Source organism: Oncorhynchus keta, unplaced genomic scaffold (assembly GCF_023373465.1).
Source record: "Oncorhynchus keta strain PuntledgeMale-10-30-2019 unplaced genomic scaffold, Oket_V2 Un_scaffold_2149_pilon_pilon, whole genome shotgun sequence".
Lineage (NCBI taxonomy): Eukaryota > Metazoa > Chordata > Actinopteri > Salmoniformes > Salmonidae > Oncorhynchus > Oncorhynchus keta.
In genome coordinates, this window is record NW_026290864.1 from 193258 (window position 1) to 218042 (window position 24785).

General features: G+C 49.2%; 1 protein-coding gene across 50 annotated transcripts in view; it reads right to left on the reverse strand.

The window, feature by feature from the left end:
* LOC118378326 (sorting nexin-27-like) overlaps window positions 1-24785 on the reverse strand; it is a 60956-nt gene that overhangs the window by 25387 nt on the left and 10784 nt on the right. For all 50 annotated transcript variants that reach the window (XR_008130542.1, XR_008130538.1, XR_008130521.1 and 47 more), the window contains exons 4-8: window positions 19001-19068; window positions 18637-18741; window positions 16736-16814; window positions 9614-9777; window positions 7211-7300 (exon numbers count right to left, since the gene is read on the reverse strand). Coding sequence is in view for 2 of the 50 variants with exons in the window: in XM_052515139.1 (XP_052371099.1) it covers window positions 7211-7300; window positions 9614-9777; window positions 16736-16814; window positions 18637-18741; window positions 19001-19068 (506 nt within the window). In the remaining 48 variants the exon portion in view is untranslated. The remainder of the gene's footprint in view (window positions 1-7210; window positions 7301-9613; window positions 9778-16735; window positions 16815-18636; window positions 18742-19000; window positions 19069-24785) is intronic.

The window sequence follows — 24785 nt, forward strand, 5'->3', positions numbered from 1 at the left end:
AGACACTAACCATGGCCATCTAGTGACTAGAAGAGAGAGGAGAGAGAGAGACACTAACCATGGCCATCTAGTGACTAGCAGAGGGAGAGAGAGACACTAACCATGGCCATCTAGTGACTAGAGAGGGAGAGAGAGACACTAACCATGGCCATCTAGTGACTAGAGAGAGAGAGAGACACTAACCATGGCCCATCTAGTGACTAGCAGAGGGAGAGAGAGACACTAACCATGGCCATCTAGTGACTAGAAGAGAGGGAGAGAGAGAGACACTAACCATGGCCATCTAGTGACTAGAAGAGAGGGAGAGAGAGAGACACTAACCATGGCCATCTAGTGACTAGAAGAGAGGGAGAGAGAGAGACACTAACCATGGCCATCTCGTGACTAGAAGAGAGAGAGACACTAACCATGGCCATCTAGTGACTAGAAGAGAGAGAGAGAGACACTAACCATGGCCATCTAGTGACTAGAAGAGAGGGATGAGAGAGAGACACGAACCATGGCCATCTAGTGACTAGAAGAGAGAGAGAGAGAGACACTAACCATGGCCATCTAGTGACTAGAAGAGAGGGAGAGAGAGAGACACTAAACATGGCCATCTCGTGACTAGAAGAGAGAGAGACACTAACCATGGCCATCTAGTGACTAGAAGAGAGGGAGAGAGAGACACGAACCATGGCCATCTAGTGACTAGAAGAGAGGGATGAGAGAGAGACACGAACCATGGCCATCTAGTGACTAGAAGAGAGAGAGAGAGAGACACTAACCATGGCCATCTAGTGACTAGAAGAGAGGGAGAGAGAGAGACACTAAACATGGCCATCTCGTGACTAGAAGAGAGAGAGACTAACCATGGCCATCTAGTGACTAGCAGAGGGAGAGAGAGACACTAACCATGGCCATCTAGTGACTAGCAGAGAGGGAGAGAGAGACACTAACCATGGCCATCTAGTGACTACCAGAGAGGGAGAGAGAGACACTAACCATGGCCATCTAGTGACTAGCAGAGGGAGAGAGAGACTAACCATGGCCATCTAGTGACTAGAAGAGAGGGAGAGAGAGAGACACTAACCATGGCCATCTAGTGACTAGCAGAGGGAGAGAGAGACACTAACCATGGCCATCTAGTGACTAGAAGAGGGAGAGAGAGAGACACTAACCATGGCCATCTAGTGACTAGAAGAGAGGGAGAGAGAGACACTAACCATGGCCATCTAGTGACTAGAAGAGGGAGAGAGAGACACTAACCATGGCCATCTAGTGACTAGAAGAGAGGGAGAGAGAGAGACACTAACCATGGCCATCTAGTGACTAGAAGAGAGGGAGAGAGAGAGACACTAACCATGGCCATCTAGTGACTAGAAGAGAGGGAGAGAGAGACACTAACCATGGCCATCTAGTGACTAGAAGAGAGGCAGAGAGAGAGACACTAACCATGGCCATCTAGTGACTAGAAGAGAGTGACTAGGAGAGAGAGAGACACTAACCATGGCCATCTAGTGACTAGAAGAGAGGGGAGAGAGAGACACTAACCATGGCCATCTAGTGACTAGAAGAGAGGGAGAGAGAGAGACACTAACCATGGCCATCTAGTGACTAGAAGAGAGGGAGAGAGAGACACTAACCATGGCCATCTAGTGACTAGAAGAGAGGGAGAGAGAGACACTAACCATGGCCATCTAGTGACTAGAAGAGAGGGAGAGAGAGACACTAACCATGGCCATCTAGTGACTAGCAGAGGGAGAGAGAGAGACACTAACCATGGCCATCTAGTGACTAGAAGAGAGGGAGAGAGAGACACTAACCATGGCCATCTAGTGACTAGAAGAGAGAGAGAGAGACACTAACCATGGCCATCTAGTGACTAGCAGAGGGAGAGAGAGACACTAACCATGGCCATCTAGTGACTAGAAGAGAGGGAGAGAGAGAGACTAACCATGGCCATCTAGTGACTAGAAGAGAGAGAGAGACACTAACCATGGCCATCTAGTGACTAGCAGAGGGAGAGAGAGACACTAACCATGGCCATCTAGTGACTAGAAGAGAGGGAGAGAGAGAGACACTAACCATGGCCATCTTGTGACTAGAAGAGAGGGAGAGAGAGAGAGACACTAACCATGGCCATCTAGTGACTAGAAGAGAGGGAGAGAGAGAGACACTAACCATGGCCATCTAGTGACTAGAAGAGAGGGAGAGAGAGACACTAACCATGGCCATCTAGTGACTAGAAGAGAGAGAGAGACACTAACCATGGCCATCTAGTGACTAGAAGAGAGGGAGAGAGAGAGACACTAACCATGGCCATCTAGTGACTAGAAGAGAGGGAGAGAGAGAGACACTAACCATGGCCATCTAGTGACTAGAAGAGAGGGAGAGAGAGACACTAACCATGGCCATCTAGTGACTAGAAGAGAGAGAGAGACACTAACCATGGCCATCTAGTGACTAGAAGAGAGGGAGAGAGAGAGACACTAACCATGGCCATCTAGTGACTAGAAGAGAGGGAGAGAGAGACACTAACCATGGCCATCTAGTGACTAGAAGAGAGAGAGAGACACTAACCATGGCCATCTAGTGACTAGAAGAGAGAGAGAGAGAGACACTAACCATGGCCATCTAGTGACTAGAAGAGAGGGAGAGAGAGACACTAACCATGGCCATCTAGTGACTAGAAGAGAGGGAGAGAGAGACACTAACCATGGCCATCTAGTGACTAGAAGAGAGAGAGAGACACTAACCATGGCCATCTAGTGACTAGAAGAGAGGGAGAGAGAGAGACACTAACCATGGCCATCTAGTGACTAGAAGAGAGGGAGAGAGAGACACTAACCATGGCCATCTAGTGACTAGAAGAGAGAGAGAGAGAGACACTAACCATGGCCATCTAGTGACTAGAAGAGAGGGAGAGAGAGAGACACTAACCATGGCCATCTAGTGACTAGAAGAGGGAGAGAGAGACACTAACCATGGCCATCTAGTGACTAGCAGAGGGAGAGAGAGACACTAACCATGGCCATCTAGTGACTAGAAGAGAGGGAGAGAGAGAGAGAGACTAACCATGGCCATCTAGTGACTAGCAGAGAGGGAGAGAGAGAGAGAGACTAACCATGGCCATCTAGTGACTAGAAGAGAGGGAGAGAGAGAGAGACTAACCATGGCCATCTAGTGACTAGAAGAGAGGGAGAGAGAGAGAGAGACTAACCATGGCCATCTAGTGACTAGAAGAGAGGGAGAGAGAGACACTAACCATGGCCATCTAGTGACTAGAAGAGAGGGAGAGAGAGACACTAACCATGGCCATCTAGTGACTAGAAGAGAGGGAGAGAGAGACACTAACCATGGCCATCTAGTGACTAGAAGAGGAGAGAGAGAGACACTAACCATGGCCATCTAGTGACTAGAAGAGAGAGAGAGAGACACTAACCATGGCCATCTAGTGACTAGAAGAGAGAGAGAGACACTAACCATGGCCATCTAGTGACTAGAAGAGAGAGAGAGAGAGAGAGAGACTAACCATGGCCATCTAGTGACTAGCAGAGGGAGAGAGAGACACTAACCATGGCCATCTAGTGACTAGAAGAGAGAGAGAGACACTAACCATGGCCATCTAGTGACTAGCAGAGAGAGAGAGAGACACTAACCATGGCCATCTAGTGACTAGCAGAGGGAGAGAGAGACACTAACCATGGCCATCTAGTGACTAGAAGAGAGAGAGAGAGACACTAACCATGGCCATCTAGTGACTAGAAGAGAGGCAGAGAGACACTAACCATGGTCATCTAGTGACTAGAAGAGAGGCAGAGAGAGAGAGACACTAACCATGGCCATCTAGTGACTAGCAGAGGGAGAGAGACACTAACCATGGCCATCTAGTGACTAGAAGAGGGAGAGAGAGACACTAACCATGGTCATCTAGTGACTAGAAGAGAGAGAGACACTAACCATGGCCATCTAGTGACTAGAAGAGGGAGAGAGAGACACTAACCATGGTCATCTAGTGACTAGAAGAGAGAGAGACACTAACCATGGCCATCTAGTGACTAGAAGAGGGAGAGAGAGACACTAACCATGGTCATCTAGTGACTAGAAGAGGGAGAGAGAGACACTAACCATGGCCATCTAGTGACTAGAAGAGGGAGAGAGAGACACTAACCATGGTCATCTAGTGACTAGAAGAGGGAGAGAGAGACACTAACCATGGTCATCTAGTGACTAGAAGAGAGAGAGACACTAACCATGGCCATCTAGTGACTAGAAGAGGGAGAGAGAGACACTAACCATGGTCATCTAGTGACTAGAAGAGAGAGAGACACTAACCATGGCCATCTAGTGACTAGAAGAGAGAGAGACACTAACCATGGCCATCTAGTGACTAGAAGAGAGAGAGACACTAACCATGGCCATCTAGTGACTAGAAGAGAGAGAGACACTAACCATGGCCATCTAGTGACTAGAAGAGAGAGAGACACTAACCATGGTCATCTAGTGACTAGAAGAGAGAGAGACACTAACCATGGTCATCTAGTGACTAGAAGAGAGAGAGAGAGAGACACTAACCATGGCCATCTAGTGACTAGAAGAGAGAGAGACACTAACCATGGCCATCTAGTGACTAGAAGAGAGAGAGAGACACTAACCATGGCCATCTAGTGACTAGCAGAGGGAGAGAGAGAGACACTAAACATGGCCATCTAGTGACTAGCAGAGGGAGAGAGACACTAACCATGGCCATCTAGTGACTAGCAGAGGGAGAGAGACACTAACCATGGCCATCTAGTGACTAGCAGAGGGAGAGAGACACTAACCATGGCCATCTAGTGACTAGAAGAGAGAGAGAGACACTAACCATGGCCATCTAGTGACTAGAAGAGAGAGAGAGACACTAACCATGGTCATCTAGTGACTAGAAGAGAGAGAGAGACACTAACCATGGCCATCTAGTGACTAGCAGAGGGAGAGAGAGAGACACTAAACATGGCCATCTAGTGACTAGAAGAGAGAGAGAGACACTAACCATGGCCATCTAGTGACTAGCAGAGGGAGAGAGAGAGACACTAAACATGGCCATCTAGTGACTAGCAGAGGGAGAGAGACACTAACCATGGCCATCTAGTGACTAGCAGAGGGAGAGAGACACTAACCATGGCCATCTAGTGACTAGCAGAGGGAGAGAGACACTAACCATGGCCATCTAGTGACTAGAAGAGAGAGAGAGACACTAACCATGGCCATCTAGTGACTAGAAGAGAGAGAGAGACACTAACCATGGCCATCTAGTGACTAGCAGAGAGAGAGAGACACTAACCATGGCCATCTAGTGACTAGAAGAGAGAGAGAGACACTAACCATGGCCATCTAGTGACTAGAAGAGAGAGAGAGACACTAACCATGGCCATCTAGTGACTAGAAGAGAGAGAGAGACACTAACCATGGCCATCTAGTGACTAGAAGAGAGAGAGACACTAACCATGGCCATCTAGTGACTAGAAGAGAGAGAGACACTAACCATGGCCATCTAGTGACTAGAAGAGAGAGAGAGACACTAACCATGGCCATCTAGTGACTAGAAGAGAGGCAGAGAGACACTAACCATGGTCATCTAGTGACTAGAAGAGAGGCAGAGAGAGAGAGACACTAACCATGGCCATCTAGTGACTAGAAGAGAAAGAGAGACACTAACCATGGCCATCTAGTGACTAGAAGAGAGAGAGAGAGAGACACTAACCATGGCCATCTAGTGACTAGAAGAGAGGGAGAGAGAGACACTAACCATGGCCATCTAGTGACTAGAAGAGAGGGAGAGAGAGACACTAACCATGGCCATCTAGTGACTAGAAGAGAGGGAGAGAGAGACACTAACCATGGCCATCTCGTGACTAGAAGAGAGAGAGAGACACTAACCATGGCCATCTAGTGACTAGAAGAGAGGGAGAGAGAGACACTAACCATGGCCATCTCGTGACTAGAAGAGAGAGAGAGACACTAACCATGGCCATCTAGTGACTAGCAGAGGGAGAGAGAGACACTAACCATGGCCATCTAGTGACTAGCAGAGGGAGAGAGAGACACTAACCATGGCCATCTCGTGACTAGCAGAGGGAGAGAGACACTAACCATGGCCATCTCGTGACTAGAAGAGGGAGAGAGAGACACTAACCATGGTCATCTAGTGACTAGAAGAGGGAGAGAGAGACACTAACCATGGTCATCTAGTGACTAGAAGAGAGAGAGAGAGAGACACTAACCATGGTCATCTAGTGACTAGAAGAGAGGGAGAGAGAGACACTAACCATGGCCATCTAGTGACTAGAAGAGGGAGAGAGAGACACTAACCATGGCCATCTCGTGACTAGAAGAGGGAGAGAGAGACACTAACCATGGCCATCTAGTGACTAGAAGAGGGAGAGAGAGACACTAACCATGGCCATCTAGTGACTAGAAGAGGGAGAGAGAGACACTAACCATGGCCATCTAGTGACTAGCAGAGGGAGAGAGAGACACTAACCATGGCCATCTAGTGACTAGAAGAGGGAGAGAGAGACACTAACCATGGCCATCTCGTGACTAGAAGAGGGAGAGAGAGACACTAACCATGGCCATCTAGTGACTAGAAGAGAGGGAGAGAGACACTAACCATGGCCATCTAGTGACTAGAAGAGAGAGAGAGACACTAACCATGGCCATCTAGTGACTAGAGAGAGAGAGAGAGACACTAACCATGGCCATCTAGTGACTAGAAGAGAGAGAGAGAGACACTAACCATGGCCATCTAGTGACTAGAAGAGAGAGAGAGAGACACTAACCATGGCCATCTAGTGACTAGGAGAGAGAGAGAGAGAGAGACACTAACCATGGCCATCTAGTGACTAGAAGAGAGAGAGGGAGACACTAACCATGGCCATCTAGTGACTAGAAGAGAGGGAGAGAGAGAGACACTAACCATGGCCATCTAGTGACTAGAAGAGAGGGAGAGACACTAACCATGGCCATCTAGTGACTAGAAGAGAGAGAGACACTAACCATGGCCATCTAGTGACTAGGAGAGAGAGAGAGAGAGAGACACTAACCATGGCCATCTAGTGACTAGAAGAGAGAGAGGGAGACACTAACCATGGCCATCTAGTGACTAGAAGAGAGAGAGGGAGACACTAACCATGGCCATCTAGTGACTAGAAGAGAGAGAGAGAGAGAGAGAGGGAGAGACACTAACCATGGCCATCTTCTTCTGTTCTGCTAATTTCTGTAGCTGGTAGGACTTCTCCTCTGCCTTGATAAATCCCCTTTTCACATCATCCACCGCCTGAGAGAGGTGGAGGGAGAGAGAGAGAGTTATAATGGACAAACCAACTGAACTCTACCTTACACAATGCACATTCCCCTGACACACACACACAATGCACATTCCCCTGACACACACACACAATGCACATTCCCCTGACACACACACACACAATGCACATATTCCCCTGACACACACACACACACACAATGCACATATTCCTCTGACACACACACACACACACACACACACACAATGCACATATTCCCCTGACACACACACACACACACACACAATGCACATATTCCCCTGACACACACACACACACACACACACACACAATGCACATATTCCCCTGACACACACACACACAATGCACATATTCCCCTGACACACACACACAATGCACATATTCCCCTGACACACACAATGCACATATTCCCCTGACACACACACACACACACAATGCACATATTCCCCTGACACACACACACAATGCACATATTCCCCTGACACACACACACACAATGCACATATTCCCCTGACACACACACACACACACAATGCACATATCCCCTGACACACACACACGCACACACACACAATGCACATATTCCCCTGACACACACACACACACACACAATGCACATATTCCCCTGACACACACACACACACACACACAATGCACATTCCCTGACACACACACACAATGCACATTCCCCTGACACACACACACAATGCACATATTCCCCTGACACACACACACAATGCACATATTCCCCTGACACACACACACAATGCACATATTCCCTGACACACACACACACACACAATGCACATATTCCCTGACACACACACACACACACAATGCACATATTCCCCTGACACACACACACACACACAATGCACATATTCCCCTGACACACACACACAATGCACATATTCCCCTGACACACACACACACACAATGCACATATTCCCCTGACACACACACACACACACACACAATGCACATATTCCCTGACACACACACACAATGCACATATTCCCCTCACACACACACACACACAATGCACATATTCCCCTGACACACACACACACACACAATGCACATATTCCCCTGACACACACACACACAATGCACATATTCCCCTGACACACACACACAATGCACATACACACAAATTCCCCTGACACACACACACACACACACAAATTCCCCTGACACACACACACACACACACACACACACACACACACACACACACACACAATGCACATATTCCCCTGACACACACACACACACACACAATGCACATATTCCCCTGACACACACACACACACACACAATGCACATATTCCTCTGACACACACACACACACACACACACACAATGCACATATTCCCCTGACACACACACACACACACACACACACAATGCACATATTCCCCTGACACACACACACACACACAATGCACATATTCCCCTGACACACACACACACACACAATGCACATATTCCCCTGACACACACACACAATGCACATTCCCGACACACACACACTCACACACACACACACACACACACAATGCACATTCCCCTGACACACACACACACACACAATGCACATTCCCCTGACACACACACACACAATGCACATTCCCCTGACACACACACACACAATGCACATTCCCCTGACACACACACACAATGCACATTCCCCTGACACACACACACAATGCACATTCCCCTGACACACACACACAATGCACATTCCCTGACACACAATGCACATTCCCCTGACACACAATGCACATTCCCCTGACACACAATGCACATTCCCCTGACACACAATGCACATTCCCTGACACACAATGCACATTCCCCTGACACACAATGCACATTCCCCTGACACACAATGCACATTCCCCTGACACACACACACAATGCACATTCCCCTGACACACACACACAATGCACATTCCCCTGACACACACACACAATGCACATTCCCCTGACACACACACACAATGCACATTCCCCTGACACACACACACAATGCACATTCCCCTGACACACACACACAATGCACATTCCCCTGACACACACACACAATGCACATTCCCCTGACACACACACAATGCACATTCCCCTGACACACACACAATGCACATTCCCCTGACACACACACCTGACACACAATGCACACTCCCCTGACACTCCCCTGACACACAATGCACACTCCCCTGACACACAATGCACACTCCCCTGACACACAATGCACACTCCCCTGACACACAATGCACATTCCCCTGACACACACACACACACACCTGGTGGAAGCAGTAGCTGACGGCCAGTTGGTTGTCATTGAGCAGGATCTCTTCCTCGGTGGTGAAGAGCCACTTGCGCAGGGTGAGGCAGGTCCCAGGGACAGCAGACGTGTAGTTCTGAACATACAGCTTGTGGGGGAACTCATTAGGAGCCAGTTTACGCACTGAAGGAGAGAGAGATACAGAGAGAGCGACAGGGTTAGGTCGGTGAGAGAGACAGAGAGCGACAGGGTTAGGTCGGTGGGAGAGAGCGAGCGAGAGAGAGAGCGACAGGGTTAGGTCGGTGGGAGAGAGCGAGCGAGAGAGAGAGCGACAGGGTTAGGTCGGTGAGAGAGACAGAGAGCGACAGGGTTAGGTCGGTGAGAGAGACAGAGAGCGACAGGGTTAGGTCGGTGGGGGAGAGAGAGCGACAGGGTTAGGTCGGTGGGGGAGAGAGAGCGACAGGGTTAGGTCGGTGGGGGAGAGAGAGCGACAGGGTTAGGTCGGTGGGGGAGAGAGCGACAGGGTTAGGTCGGTGGGGAGAGAGAGCAACAGGGTTAGGTCGGTGGGGGAGAGAGAGCAACAGGGTTAGGTCGGTGGGGGAGAGAGAGCAACAGGGTTAGGTCGGTGGGGAGAGAGAGAGAGAGAGAGAGAGAGAGAGAGAGAGAGCGACAGGGTTAGGTCAGTGAGGAGAGAGAGAGAGAGAGAGAGAGAGAGAGAGAGCGACAGGGTTAGGTCGGTGAGAGAGAGAGAGAGAGAGAGAGAGAGAGAGAGAGAGAGAGAGAGAGAGAGAGAGAGAGAGAGAGAGAGAGAGAGAGGGAGAGAGTCAGGACAGGGTTAGGTCGGTGGGGGGAGAGAGCAACAGGGTTAGGTCGGTGGGGAGAGAGAGCGACAGGGTTAGGTCGGTGGGGAGAGAGAGCGACAGGGTTAGGTCGGTGGGGGAGAGAGTGACAGGGTTAGGTCGGTGGGGGAGAGAGAGAGAGAGAGAGCGACAGGGTTAGGTCGGTGGGAGAGAGCGAGCGAGAGAGAGAGCGACAGGGTTAGGTCGGTGAGAGAGACAGAGAGCGACAGGGTTAGGTCGGTGAGAGAGACAGAGAGCGACAGGGTTAGGTCGGTGGGGGAGAGAGAGCGACAGGGTTAGGTCGGTGGGGGAGAGAGCGACAGGGTTAGGTCGGTGGGGGAGAGAGCGACAGGGTTAGGTCGGTGGGGAGAGAGAGCGACAGGGTTAGGTCGGTGGGGGAGAGAGAGCGACAGGGTTAGGTCGGTGGGGGAGAGAGAGCAACAGGGTTAGGTCGGTGGGGGAGAGAGAGCAACAGGGTTAGGTCGGTGGGGGAGAGAGAGCAACAGGGTTAGGTCGGTGGGGGAGAGAGAGCAACAGGGTTAGGTCGGTGGGGGAGAGAGAGCAACAGGGTTAGGTCGGTGGGGGAGAGAGAGCAACAGGGTTAGGTCGGTGGGGGAGAGAGAGCAACAGGGTTAGGTCGGTGGGGGAGAGAGAGAGAATTTCCTGGGTAAAACGTTCCACTGTAATAGTGAAGGTGTAAACTTGGCAGTAGAAAATCTTAACAGTATATTTGACCTCTCAGCTTCCCTATCAAATCTAAAAATCTCAAACAGAAAACCGAAGAAAATTAACAATAATGACAAATGGTTTGATGAGGAATGCAAAAATCTAAGAAAGAAATTGAGAAACCTGTCCAACCAAAAACATAGAGACCCGGAAAACCTGAGTCTACGCCTTCACTATGGTGAATCACTAAAACAATACAGAAACACACTACGGAAAAAGAAGGAACAGCATGTCAGAAATCAGCTCAATGTAATTGAAGAATCCATAGACTCTAACCACTTCTGGGAAAATTGGAAAACACTAAACAAACAACAACACGAAGAATTATCTATCCAAAATGGAGATGTCTGGGTAAACCACTTCTCCAATCTTTTTGGTTCTATAACAAAGAACAAAGAGCAAAAACATATACATGATCAACTACAGATCTTAGAATCAACTATTAAAGACTACCAGAACCCACTGGATTCTCCAATTACATTGAATGAGTTACAGGACAAAATAAAAACCCTCCAACCCAAAAAGGCCTGTGGTGTCGATGGTATCCTCAATGAAATGATCAAATATACAGACAACAAATTCCAACTGGCTATACTAAAACTCTTTAACATCATACTTAGCTCTGGCATCTTCCCCAATATTTGGAACCAAGGACTGATCACCCCAATCCACAAAAGTGGAGACAAATTTGACCCCAATAACTACCGTGGAATATGTGTCAACAGTAACCTTGGGAAAATCCTCTGCATTATTATTAACAGCAGACTCGTACATTTCCTCAATGAAAACAATGTACTGAGCAAATGTCAAATTGGCTTTTTACCAAATTACCGTACAACAGACCATGTATTCACCCTGCACACCTTAATTGACAACCAAACAAACCAAAACAAAGGCAAAGTCTTCTCATGCTTTGTTGATTTCAAAAAAGCCTTCGACTCAATCTGGCATGAGGGTCTGCTATACAAACTGATGGAAAGTGGTGTTGGGGGTAAAACATATGACATTATAAAATCCATGTACACAAACAACAAGTGTGCGGTTAAAATTGGCAAAAACACACACATTTCTTCACACAGGGTCGTGGGGTTAGACAGGGATGCAGCTTAAGCCCCACCCTCTTCAACATATATATCAACGAACTGGCGCGGGCACTAGAAAAGTCTGCAGCACCCGGCCTCCCCTGCTAGAATCCGAAGTCAAATGTCTGCTGTTTGCTGATGATCTGGTGCTTCTGTCACCAACCAAGGAGGGCCTACAGCAGCACCTAGATCTTATGCACAGATTCTGTCAGACCTGGGCCCTGACAGTAAATCTCAGTAAGACCAAAATAATGGTGTTCCAAAAAGGTCGAGTCACCAGGACCACAAATACAAATTCCATCTCGACACTGTTGCCCTAGAGCACACAAAAAACTATACATACCTTGGCCTAAACATCAGCGCCACAGGTAACTTCCACAAAGGTGTGAACGATCTGAGAGACAAGGCAAGAAGGGCATTCTATGCCATCAAAAGAAACATAAATTTCAACATACCAATTAGGATTTGGCTAAAAATACTTGAATCAGTCATAGAGCCCATTGCCCTTTATGGTTGTGAGGTCTGGGGTCCGCTCACCAACCAAGACTTCACAAAATGGGACAAACACCAAATTGAGACTCTGCACGCAGAATTCTGCAAAAATATCCTCCGTGTACAACGTAAAACACCAAATAATGCATGCAGAGCAGAATTAGGCCGATACCCACTAATTATCAAAATCCAGAAAAGAGCCATTAAATTCTACAACCACCTAAAAGGAAGCGATTCACAAACCTTCCATAACAAAGCCATCACAAACAGAGATGAACCTGGAGAAGAGTCCCTAAGCAAACTGGTCCTGGGGCTCTGTTCACAAACACAAACACACCCTACAGAGCCCCAGGACAACAGCACAATTAGACCCAACCAAATCATGAGAAAACAAAAAGATAATTACTTAACACATTGGAAAGAATTAACAAAAAAACAGAGCAAACTAGAATGCTATTTGGCCCTACACAGAGAGTACACAGCGGCAGAATACCTGACCACTGTGACTGACCCAACATTAAGGAAAGCTTTGACTATGTACAGACTCAGTGAGCATAGCCTTGCTATTGAGAAAGGCCGCCGTAGGCAGACATAGCTCTCAAGAGAAGACAGGCTATGTGCTCACTGCCCACAAAATGAGGTGGAAACTGAGCTGCACTTCCTAACCTCCTGCCCAATGTATGACCATATTAGAGACATATTTCCCCCAGATCACACAGATCCACAAAGAATTCGAAAACATATCCAATTTTGAAAAACTCCCATACCTACTGGGTGAAATTCCACAGTGTGCCATCACAGCAGCAAGATTTGTGACCTGTTGCCACGAGAAAAGGGCAACCAGTGAAGAACAAACACCATTGTAAATACAACCCATATTTATGCTTATTTATTTTATCTTGTGTCCTTTAATTGTTTGTACATTGTGTATATATATATATATATATATAATATGACATTTGTAATGTCTTTACTGTTTTGAAACTGTTGTATGTGTAATGTTTACTGTTAATTTTTGTTGTTTTTCACTTTATATATTCACTTTGTATGTTGTCTACCTCACTTGCTTTGGCAATGTTAACACATGTTTCCCATGCCAATAAAGCCCTTGAATTGAATTTTGAGAGAGAGAGAGAGAGAGAGAGAGAGAGAGAGAGAGAGAGAGAGAGAGAGAGAGAGAGAGAGAGAGAGAGGGTTAGAGTCGAGTGGGAGAGAGAGACAGAGAGAGAGAGAGAGAGACAGGGTTAGGTCGGTGGGGAGAGACAGAGAGCGACAGGGTTAGGTCGGTGGGGGGAGAGAGCAACAGGGTTAGGTCGGTGGGGGAGAGAGAGCGACAGGGTTAGGTCGGTGGGGGAGAGAGAGCGACAGGGTTAGGTCGGTGGGGGAGAGAGAGCGACAGGGTTAGGTCGGTGGGGGAGAGAGAGCGACAGGGTTAGGTCGGTGGGGGAGAGAGAGAGAGAGAGAGCGACAGGGTTAGGTCGGTGGGGAGAGAGAGAGAGAGAGAGAGAGCAACAGGGTTAGGTCGGTGGGGGAGAGAGAGAGAGAGCAACAGGGTTAGGTCGGTGGGGGAGAGAGAGAGAGCAACAGGGTTAGGTCGGTGGGGGAGAGAGAGAGAGAGAGAGCAACAGGGTTAGGTCGGTGGGGGAGAGAGAGACAGAGAGCGACAGGGTTAGGTCGGTGGGGGAGAGAGAGCAACAGGGTTAGGTCGGTGGGGAGAGAGAGCGACAGGGTTAGGTCGGTGGGGAGAGAGAGCAACAGGGTTAGGTCGGTGGGGGAGAGAGAGAGAGAGCGACAGGGTTAGGTCGGTGGGGGAGAGAGAGAGAGCGACAGGGTTAGGTCGGTGGGGGAGAGAGAGAGAGAGAGAGAGAGAGAGAGAGCGACAGGGGTAGGTGGGTGGGAGAGAGACAGAGAGCGACAGGGTTAGGTCGGTGGGGGAGAGAGAGAGCGACAGGGATAGGTCGGGGGGGGAGAGAGAGAGAGAGAGCGACAGGGTGAGGGGGGGGGGGGAGAGAGAGAGAGAGCGACAGGGTTAGGTCAGTGGGGGAGAGAGAGAGAGAGCGACAGGGTTAGGTCAGTGGGGGAGAGAGAGAGAGCGACAGGGTTAGGTCAGTGGGGAGAGAGAGAGAGAGCGACAGGGTTAGGTCGGTGGGGAGAGAGAGAGCGACAGGGTTAGGTCGGTGGGAGAGAGACAGAGAGCGACAGGGTTAGGTCAGTGGAGAGAGAGAGAGCGACAGGGTTAGGTCGGTGGGGGGGGAGAGAGAGAGAGAGCGACAGGGTTAGGTCGGTGGGGAGAGAGAGAGAGAGAGAGCGACAGGGTTAGGTCGGTGGGGAGAGAGAGAGCGACAGGGTTAGGTCGGTGGGAGAGAGACAGAGAGCGACAGGGTTAGGTCGGTGGGGGAGAGAGAGAGAGAGAGCGACAGGGTTAGGTCGGTGGGGGAGAGAGAGAGAGCGACAGGGTTAGGTCGGTGGGGGAGAGAGAGAGAGAGAGCGACAGGGTTAGGTCGGTGGGGGGAGAGAGAGAGAGAGCGACAGGGTTAGGTCAGTGGGAGAGAGACAGAGAGCGACAGGGTTAGGTCAGTGGGAGAGAGAGAGAGAGCGACAGGGTTAGGTCGGTGGGGGAGAGAGAGAGAGAGAGCGACAGGGTTAGGTCGGTGGGGGGAGAGAGAGAGAGAGCGACAGGGTTAGGTCAGTGGGAGAGAGACAGAGAGCGACAGGGTTAGGTCAGTGGGAGAGAGAGAGAGAGCGACAGGGTTAGGTCGGTGGGGGAGAGAGAGAGAGAGAGCGACAGGGTTAGGTCGGTGGGGGGAGAGAGAGAGAGAGCGACAGGGTTAGGTCAGTGGGAGAGAGACAGAGAGCGACAGGGTTAGGTCAGTGGGAGAGAGACAGAGAGCGACAGGGTTAGGTCGGTGGTTTTCCTGTTGTGGCTAGATGATATACAGCTATGGTAGGAAAGTTCCATGTTTGAGCTGAGTCAAGGAAAAATGTACCATTTTACCTAACCCATACCCTTTTCCTAACCTTAACCTAGTTCTCCTAACCCACTGCGTAAGTTCTCCTAACCCACTACGTTAATTCTCCTAACCTGCTGCGTAAGTTCTCCTAACCCACTACGTTAATTCTCCTAACCCGCTGCGTAAGTTCTCCTAACCCACTACGTTAATTCTCCTAACCTGCTGCGTAAGTTCTCCTAACCCACTACGTTAATTCTCCTAACCTGCTGCTTAAGTTCTCCTAACCCACTACGTTAATTCTCCTAACCCGCTGCATAAGTTCTCCTAACCCACTACGTTGAATCTCCTAACCTGCTGCATAAGTTCTCCTAACCCACTACGTTAATTCTCCTAACCCGCTGCGTAAGTTCTCCTAACCCACTACGTTAATTATCCTAACCCGCTGCATAAGTTCTCCTAACCCACTACGTTAATTCTCCTAACCTGCTGCATAAGTTCTCCTAACCCACTACGTTAATTATCCTAACCCGCTGCGTAAGTTCTCCTAACCCACTACGTTAATTCTCCTAACCTGCTGCATAAGTTCTCCTAACCCACTACGTTAATTATCCTAACCCGCTGCGTAAGTTCTCCTAACCCGGCTATGAAAAGCCAATTCGTAGCTGTATACCATCTAATCAAAACTGTGTTTTGCTACAAATAGAAATGCTTTGCTCATATCCCAACTAGCCAGACACCCCAACTCCCTCAACATCATGAAGAAGTGATTCAATCAACAAAGCTCCTGGGTAGGAATGTTAGCCTCTATGATTAAAGACACACACACACACACACACACACACACACACACACACACACACACACACACACACACACACACACACACACACACACACACACACACACACACACACACACACACACACACACACACACACACACACACACACACACACACACACACACACACACACACACACACACACACAGTGAGGCCAAAGTCTCAGGTGATTAAGGTTAATGAAATAAAAGATCTCACCCTCACACTTACCAAAGGAGTGGTTGATGACCTCAAACAGAGCAAAGTAGCTGGCCGTTATGCTGTCCATCCCTACTGTCATGACCACTGCCTGTGGGAGAGGGAGAAAGGCCTGTGCATTAACAAGGAGGTCTGTGCATTAACAAGGAGGCCTGTGCATTAACAAGGAGGCCTGTGCATTAACAAGGAGGCCTGTGCATTAACAAAGAGGCCTGTGCATTAACAAAGAGGCCTGTGCATTAACAAAGAGGCCTGTGCATTAACAAAGAGGCCTGTGCATTAACAAAGAGGCCTGTGCATTAACAAAGAGGCCTGTGCATTAACACAGAGGCCTGTGCATTAACAAAGAGGCCTGTGCATTAACAAAGAGGCCTGTGCATTAACAAGGAGGCCTGTGCATTAACAAAGAGGCCTGTGCATTAACAAGGAGGCCTGTGCATTAACAAGGAGGCCTGTGCATTAACAAGGAGGCCTGTGCATTAACAAGGAGGCCTGTGCATTAACAAGGAGTGCTGTGTACATTTATGCCTAGAATTGTTTAATGTGGGTCCAAGTGGTAACCAAGGTGTGAGGGTGTGGCCTGACGTTCCAGGGCACTAGGTGTGGCCTGACGTTCCAGGGAACTAGGTGTGGCCTGACGTTCCAGGGAACTAGGTGTGGCCTGACGTTCCAGGGAACTAGGTGTGGCCTGACGTTCCAGGGCACTAGGTGTGGCCTGACGTTCCAGGGCACTAGGTGTGGCCTGACGTTCCAGGGCACTAGGTGTGGCCTGACGTTCCAGGGCACTAGGTGTGGCCTGACGTTCCAGGGCACTAGGTGTGGCCTGACGTTCCAGGGAACTAGGTGTGGCCTGACGTTCCAGGGAACTAGGTGTGGCCTGACGTTCCAGGGAACTAGTTGTGGCCTGACGTTCCAGGGCACTAGGTGTGGCCTGACGTTCCAGGGAACTAGGTGTGGCCTGACGTTCCAGGGCACTAGGTGTGGCCTGACGTTCCAGGGCACTAGGTGTGGCCTGATGTTCCTGGGCACTAGGTGTGGCCTGATGTTCCTGGGCACTAGGTGTGGCCTGATGTTCCTGGGGACTAGGTGTGGCCTGATGTTCCTGGAAACTAGGTGTGGCCTGATGTTCCTGGAGACTAGGTGTGGCCTGATGTTCCTGGAGACTAGGTGTGGCCTGATGTTCCTGGAGACTAGGTGTGGCCTGATGTTCCTGGAGACTAGGTGTGGCCTGATGTTCCTGGAGACTAGGTGTGGCCTGATGGTCCTGGGGACTGGGTTTGAGGGTGTGGCCTGATGGTCCTGGGGACTAGGTGTGGCCTGATGTTCCTGGGGACTAGGTGTGGCCTGATGTTCCTGGGGACTAGGTGTGGCCTGATGTTCCTGGGGACTAGGTGTGAAGGTGTGGCATGATGTTCCGAGGGACCAGGTGTGAGGGTGTGGCCTGATGGTCCTGGGGACTGGGTTTGAGGGTGTGGCCTGATGGTCCTGGGGACTAGGTGTGGCCTGATGTTCCTGGGGACTAGGTGTGGCCTGATGTTCCTGGGGACTAGGTGTGAAGGTGTGGCATGATGTTCCGAGGGACTAGGTGTGAGGGTGTGGCCTGATGGTCCTGGGGACTGGGTTTGAGGGTGTGGCCTGATGGTCCTGGGGACTAGGTGTGAGGGTGTGGCCTGATGGGCCTGGGGACTAGGTGTGAGGGCTGTGGGCTGATGGTCCTGGGGACTAGGTGTGAGGGCTGTGGGCTGATGGTCCTGGGGACTAGGTGTGAGGGCTGTGGGCTGATGGTCCTGGGGACTAGGTGTGAGGGCTGTGGGCTGATGGTCCTGGGGACTAGGTGTGAGGGCCGTGGGCTGATGGTCCTGGGGACTAGGTGTGAGGGCTGTATGTGTAACTAGAGGTTAGGGGTGTGTTACCTGGTAGACCTGGTCAGTTGTACAGTTCTTGCGGACTCGGACTGTGACGGTGGTTTTATCAGGCATGGCTATCCTCAACTCCACATCTGATACGCCGTTATAGTTCTACGGAGAATGGGGGGTGGCAAGAGATGACTTACAGGACCACTCATAGGCCAAACATATGCGCACACACACACACACACAGAAGAGAGGAAACCAAAAAGAAGAAAAAAGGACAGAGATGCCAGCCCCAACTCACACACCACACATCCCAGAGGATAGGATGAGAGGAGAGAGAACAGCAGAACAAGAGAGAAAGAGTCTAAAACAAGAATACATCTTAGAGAGGAATAAGCAAACACACTCATCATGACACGCTTACCTCATCAGACTCGTCAGACAGAAACTCCTGCATGACATCACTCTCCCCAAACACCCTCACTGAACACACTGTGAAGAGAGAAGGGAGAATGGGCAGCAGGATGGTGAAAAGGAGGGGAGAAAGAAAGTAGAAACACTGAGAAAGGCAGATCCCTTGTAGACACTCCCATGAGCCTCTCTTAGTAGCCTGTAATCCTGACCATCTCTACCTCCTCTCTAAGACACTCCCATGAGTTCCTCTATGAGTAGCCTGTTATCCTGACCATCTCTACCTCCTCTCTAAGACACTCCCATGAGTTCCTCTATGAGTAGCCTGTTATCCTGACCATCTCTACCTCCTCTCTAAGACACTCCCATTAGTTCCTCTATGAGTAGCCTGTTATCCTGACCATCTCTACCTCCTCTCTAAGACACTCCCATTAGTTCCTCTATGAGTAGCCTGTTATCCTGACCATCTCTACCTCCTCTCTAAGACACTCCCATGAGTTCCTCTCTTAGTAGCCTGTTATCCTGACCATCTCTACCTCCTCTCTAAGACACTCCCATGAGTTCCTCTCTTAGTAGCCTGTAATCCTGACCATCTCTACCTCCTCTCTAAGACACTCCCATGAGTTCCTCTATGAGTAGCCTGTAATCCTGACCATCTCTACCTCCTCTCTAAGACACTCCCATGAGTTCCTCTCTTAGTAGCCTGTTATCCTGACCATCTCTACCTCCTCTCTAAGACACTCCCATTAGTTCCTCTATGAGTAGCCTGTTATCCTGACCATCTCTACCTCCTCTCTAAGACACTCCCATGAGTTCCTCTCTTAGTAGCCTGTAATCCTGACCATCTCTACCTCCTCTCTAAGACACTCCCATGAGTTCCTCTATGAGTAGCCTGTTATCCTGACCATCTCTACCTCCTCTCTAAGACACTCCCATTAGTTCCTCTATGAGTAGCCTGTTATCCTGACCATCTCTACCTCCTCTCTAAGACACTCCCATGAGTTCCTCTATGAGTAGCCTGTTATCCTGACCATCTCTACCTCCTCTCTAAGACACTCCCATGAGTTCCTCTATGAGTAGCCTGTTATCCTGACCATCTCTACCTCCTCTCTAAGACACTCCCATGAGTTCCTCTCTTAGTAGCCTGTAATCCTGACCATCTCTACCTCCTCTCTAAGACACTCCCATGAGTTCCTCTCTTAGTAGCCTGTTATCCTGACCATCTCTACCTCCTCTCTAAGACACTCCCATTAGTTCCTCTATGAGTAGCCTGTTATCCTGACCATCTCTACCTCCTCTCTAAGACACTCCCATGAGTTCCTCTCTTAGTAGCCTGTTATCCTGACCATCTCTACCTCCTCTCTAAGACACTCCCATGAGTTCCTCTCAGTAGCCTGTAATCCTGACCATCTCTACCTCCTCTCTAAGACACTCCCATGAGTTCCTCTATGAGTAGCCTGTTATCCTGACCATCTCTACCTCCTCTCTAACACTCCCATGAGTTCCTCTATGAGTAGCCTGTTATCCTGACCATCTCTACCTCCTCTCTAAGACACTCCCATGAGTTCCTCTCTTAGTAGCCTGTTATCCTGACCATCTCTACCTCCTCTCTAAGACACTCCCATGAGTTCCTCTCTTAGTAGCCTGTAATCCTGACCATCTCTACCTCCTCTCTAAGACACTCCCATGAGTTCCTCTATGAGTAGCCTGTTATCCTGACCATCTCTACCTCCTCTCTAAGACACTCCCATGAGTTCCTCTATGAGTAGCCTGTTATCCTGACCATCTCTACCTCCTCTCTAAGACACTCCCATGAGTTCCTCTATGAGTAGCCTGTTATCCTGACCATCTCTACCTCCTCTCTAAGACACTCCCATGAGTTCCTCTATGAGTAGCCTGTTATCCTGACCATCTCTACCTCCTCTCTAAGACACTCCCATGAGTTCCTCTATGAGTAGCCTGTTATCCTGACCATCTCTACCTCCTCTCTAAGACACTCCCATGAGTTCCTCTATGAGTAGCCTGTTATCCTGACCATCTCTACCTCCTCTCTAAGACACTCCCATGAGTTCCTCTATGAGTAGCCTGTTATCCTGACCATCTCTACCTCCTCTCTAAGACACTCCCATGAGTTCCTCTATGAGTAGCCTGTTATCCTGACCATCTCTACCTCCTCTCTAAGACACTCCCATGAGTTCCTCTATGAGTAGCCTGTTATCCTGACCATCTCTACCTCCTCTCTAAGACACTCCCATTAGTTCCTCTATGAGTAGCCTGTTATCCTGACCATCTCTACCTCCACTCTAAGACACTCCCATGAGTTCCTCTCTTAGTAGCCTGTTATCCTGACCATCTCTACCTCCTCTCTAAGACACTCCCATGAGTTCCTCTCTTAGTAGCCTGTAATCCTGACCATCTCTACCTCCTCTCTAAGACACTCCCATGAGTTCCTCTATGAGTAGCCTGTAATCCTGACCATCTCTACCTCCTCTCTAAGACACTCCCATGAGTTCCTCTCTTAGTAGCCTGTTATCCTGACCATCTCTACCTCCTCTCTAAGACACTCCCATTAGTTCCTCTATGAGTAGCCTGTTATCCTGACCATCTCTACCTCCTCTCTAAGACACTCCCATGAGTTCCTCTCTTAGTAGCCTGTAATCCTGACCATCTCTACCTCCTCTCTAAGACACTCCCATGAGTTCCTCTATGAGTAGCCTGTTATCCTGACCATCTCTACCTCCTCTCTAAGACACTCCCATGAGTTCCTCTCTTAGTAGCCTGTTATCCTGACCATCTCTACCTCCTCTCTAAGACACTCCCATGAGTTCCTCTCTTAGTAGCCTGTAATCCTGACCATCTCTACGTCCTCTCTAAGACACTCCCATGAGTTCCTCTATGAGTAGCCTGTAATCCTGACCATCTCTACCTCCTCTCTAAGACACTCCCATGAGTTCCTCTCTTAGTAGCCTGTTATCCTGACCATCTCTACCTCCTCTCTAAGACACTCCCATTAGTTCCTCTATGAGTAGCCTGTTATCCTGACCATCTCTACCTCCTCTCTAAGACACTCCCATGAGTTCCTCTCTTAGTAGCCTGTAATCCTGACCATCTCTACCTCCTCTCTAAGACACTCCCATGAGTTCCTCTATGAGTAGCCTGTTATCCTGACCATCTCTACCTCCTCTCTAAGACACTCCCATTAGTTCCTCTATGAGTAGCCTGTTATCCTGACCATCTCTACCTCCTCTCTAAGACACTCCCATGAGTTCCTCTATGAGTAGCCTGTTATCCTGACCATCTCTACCTCCTCTCTAAGACACTCCCATGAGTTCCTCTATGAGTAGCCTGTAATTCTGACCATCTCTACCTCCTCTCTAAGACACTCCCATGAGTTCCTCTCTTAGTAGCCTGTAATCCTGACCATCTCTACCTCCTCTCTAAGACACTCCCATGAGTTCCTCTCTTAGTAGCCTGTTATCCTGACCATCTCTACCTCCTCTCTAAGACACTCCCATGAGTTCCTCTATGAGTAGCCTGTTATCCTGACCATCTCTACCTCCTCTCTAAGACACTCCCATGAGTTCCTCTCTTAGTAGCCTGTTATCCTGACCATCTCTACCTCCTCTCTAAGACACTCCCATGAGTTCCTCTATGAGTAGCCTGTAATTCTGACCATCTCTACCTCCTCTCTAAGACACTCCCATGAGTTCCTCTCTTAGTAGCCTGTAATCCTGACCATCTCTACCTCCTCTCTAAGACACTCCCATGAGTTCCTCTCTTAGTAGCCTGTTATCCTGACCATCTCTACCTCCTCTCTAAGACACTCCCATTAGTTCCTCTATGAGTAGCCTGTTATCCTGACCATCTCTACCTCCTCTCTAAGACACTCCCATGAGTTCCTCTCTTAGTAGCCTGTTATCCTGACCATCTCTACCTCCTCTCTAAGACACTCCCATGAGTTCCTCTCAGTAGCCTGTAATCCTGACCATCTCTACCTCCTCTCTAAGGCACTCCCATGAGTTCCTCTATGAGTAGCCTGTTATCCTGACCATCTCTACCTCCTCTCTAACACTCCCATGAGTTCCTCTATGAGTAGCCTGTTATCCTGACCATCTCTACCTCCTCTCTAAGACACTCCCATGAGTTCCTCTCTTAGTAGCCTGTTATCCTGACCATCTCTACCTCCTCTCTAAGACACTCCCATGAGTTCCTCTCTTAGTAGCCTGTAATCCTGACCATCTCTACCTCCTCTCTAAGACACTCCCATGAGTTCCTCTATGAGTAGCCTGTTATCCTGACCATCTCTACCTCCTCTCTAAGACACTCCCATGAGTTCCTCTATGAGTAGCCTGTTATCCTGACCATCTCTACCTCCTCTCTAAGACACTCCCATGAGTTCCTCTATGAGTAGCCTGTTATCCTGACCATCTCTACCTCCTCTCTAAGACACTCCCATGAGTTCCTCTATGAGTAGCCTGTTATCCTGACCATCTCTACCTCCTCTCTAAGACACTCCCATGAGTTCCTCTATGAGTAGCCTGTTATCCTGACCATCTCTACCTCCTCTCTAAGACACTCCCATGAGTTCCTCTATGAGTAGCCTGTTATCCTGACCATCTCTACCTCCTCTCTAAGACACTCCCATGAGTTCCTCTATGAGTAGCCTGTTATCCTGACCATCTCTACCTCCTCTCTAAGACACTCCCATGAGTTCCTCTATGAGTAGCCTGTTATCCTGACCATCTCTACCTCCTCTCTAAGACACTCCCATGAGTTCCTCTATGAGTAGCCTGTTATCCTGACCATCTCTACCTCCTCTCTAAGACACTCCCATTAGTTCCTCTATGAGTAGCCTGTAATCCTGACCATCTCTACCTCCTCTCTAAGACACTCCCATGAGTTCCTCTCTTAGTAGCCTGTAATCCTGACCATCTCTACCTCCTCTCTAAGACACTCCCATGAGTTCCTCTCTTAGTAGCCTGTTATCCTGACCATCTCTACCTCCTCTCTAAGACACTCCCATTAGTTCCTCTATGAGTAGCCTGTTATCCTGACCATCTCTACCTCCTCTCTAAGACACTCCCATGAGTTCCTCTCTTAGTAGCCTGTTATCCTGACCATCTCTACCTCCTCTCTAAGTCACTCCCATGAGTTCCTCTCTTAGTAGCCTGTAATCCTGACCATCTCTACCTCCTCTCTAAGACACTCCCATGAGTTCCTCTATGAGTAGCCTGTTATCCTGACCATCTCTACCTCCTCTCTAACACTCCCATGAGCCTCTCTTAGTAGCCTGTTATCCTGACCATCTCTACCTCCTCTCTAAGACACTCCCATGAGCCTCTCTTAGTAGCCTGTTATCCTGACCATCTCTACCTCCTCTCTAAGACACTCCCATGAGCCTCTCTTAGTAGCCTGTAATCCTGACCATCTCTACCTCCTCTCTAAGACACTCCCATGAGTTCCTATATGAGTAGCCTGTTATCCTGACCATCTCTACCTCCTCTCTAAGACACTCCCATGAGTTCCTCTATGAGTAGCCTGTTATCCTGACCATCTCTACCTCCTCTCTAAGACACTCCCATGAGTTCCTCTATGAGTAGCCTGTTATCCTGACCATCTCTACCTCCTCTCTAAGACACTCCCATGAGTTCCTCTATGAGTAGCCTGTTATCCTGACCATCTCTACCTCCTCTCTAAGACACTCCCATTAGTTCCTCTATGAGTAGCCTGTTATCCTGACCATCTCTACCTCCTCTCTAAGACACTCCCATGAGTTCCTCTATGAGTAGCCTGTTATC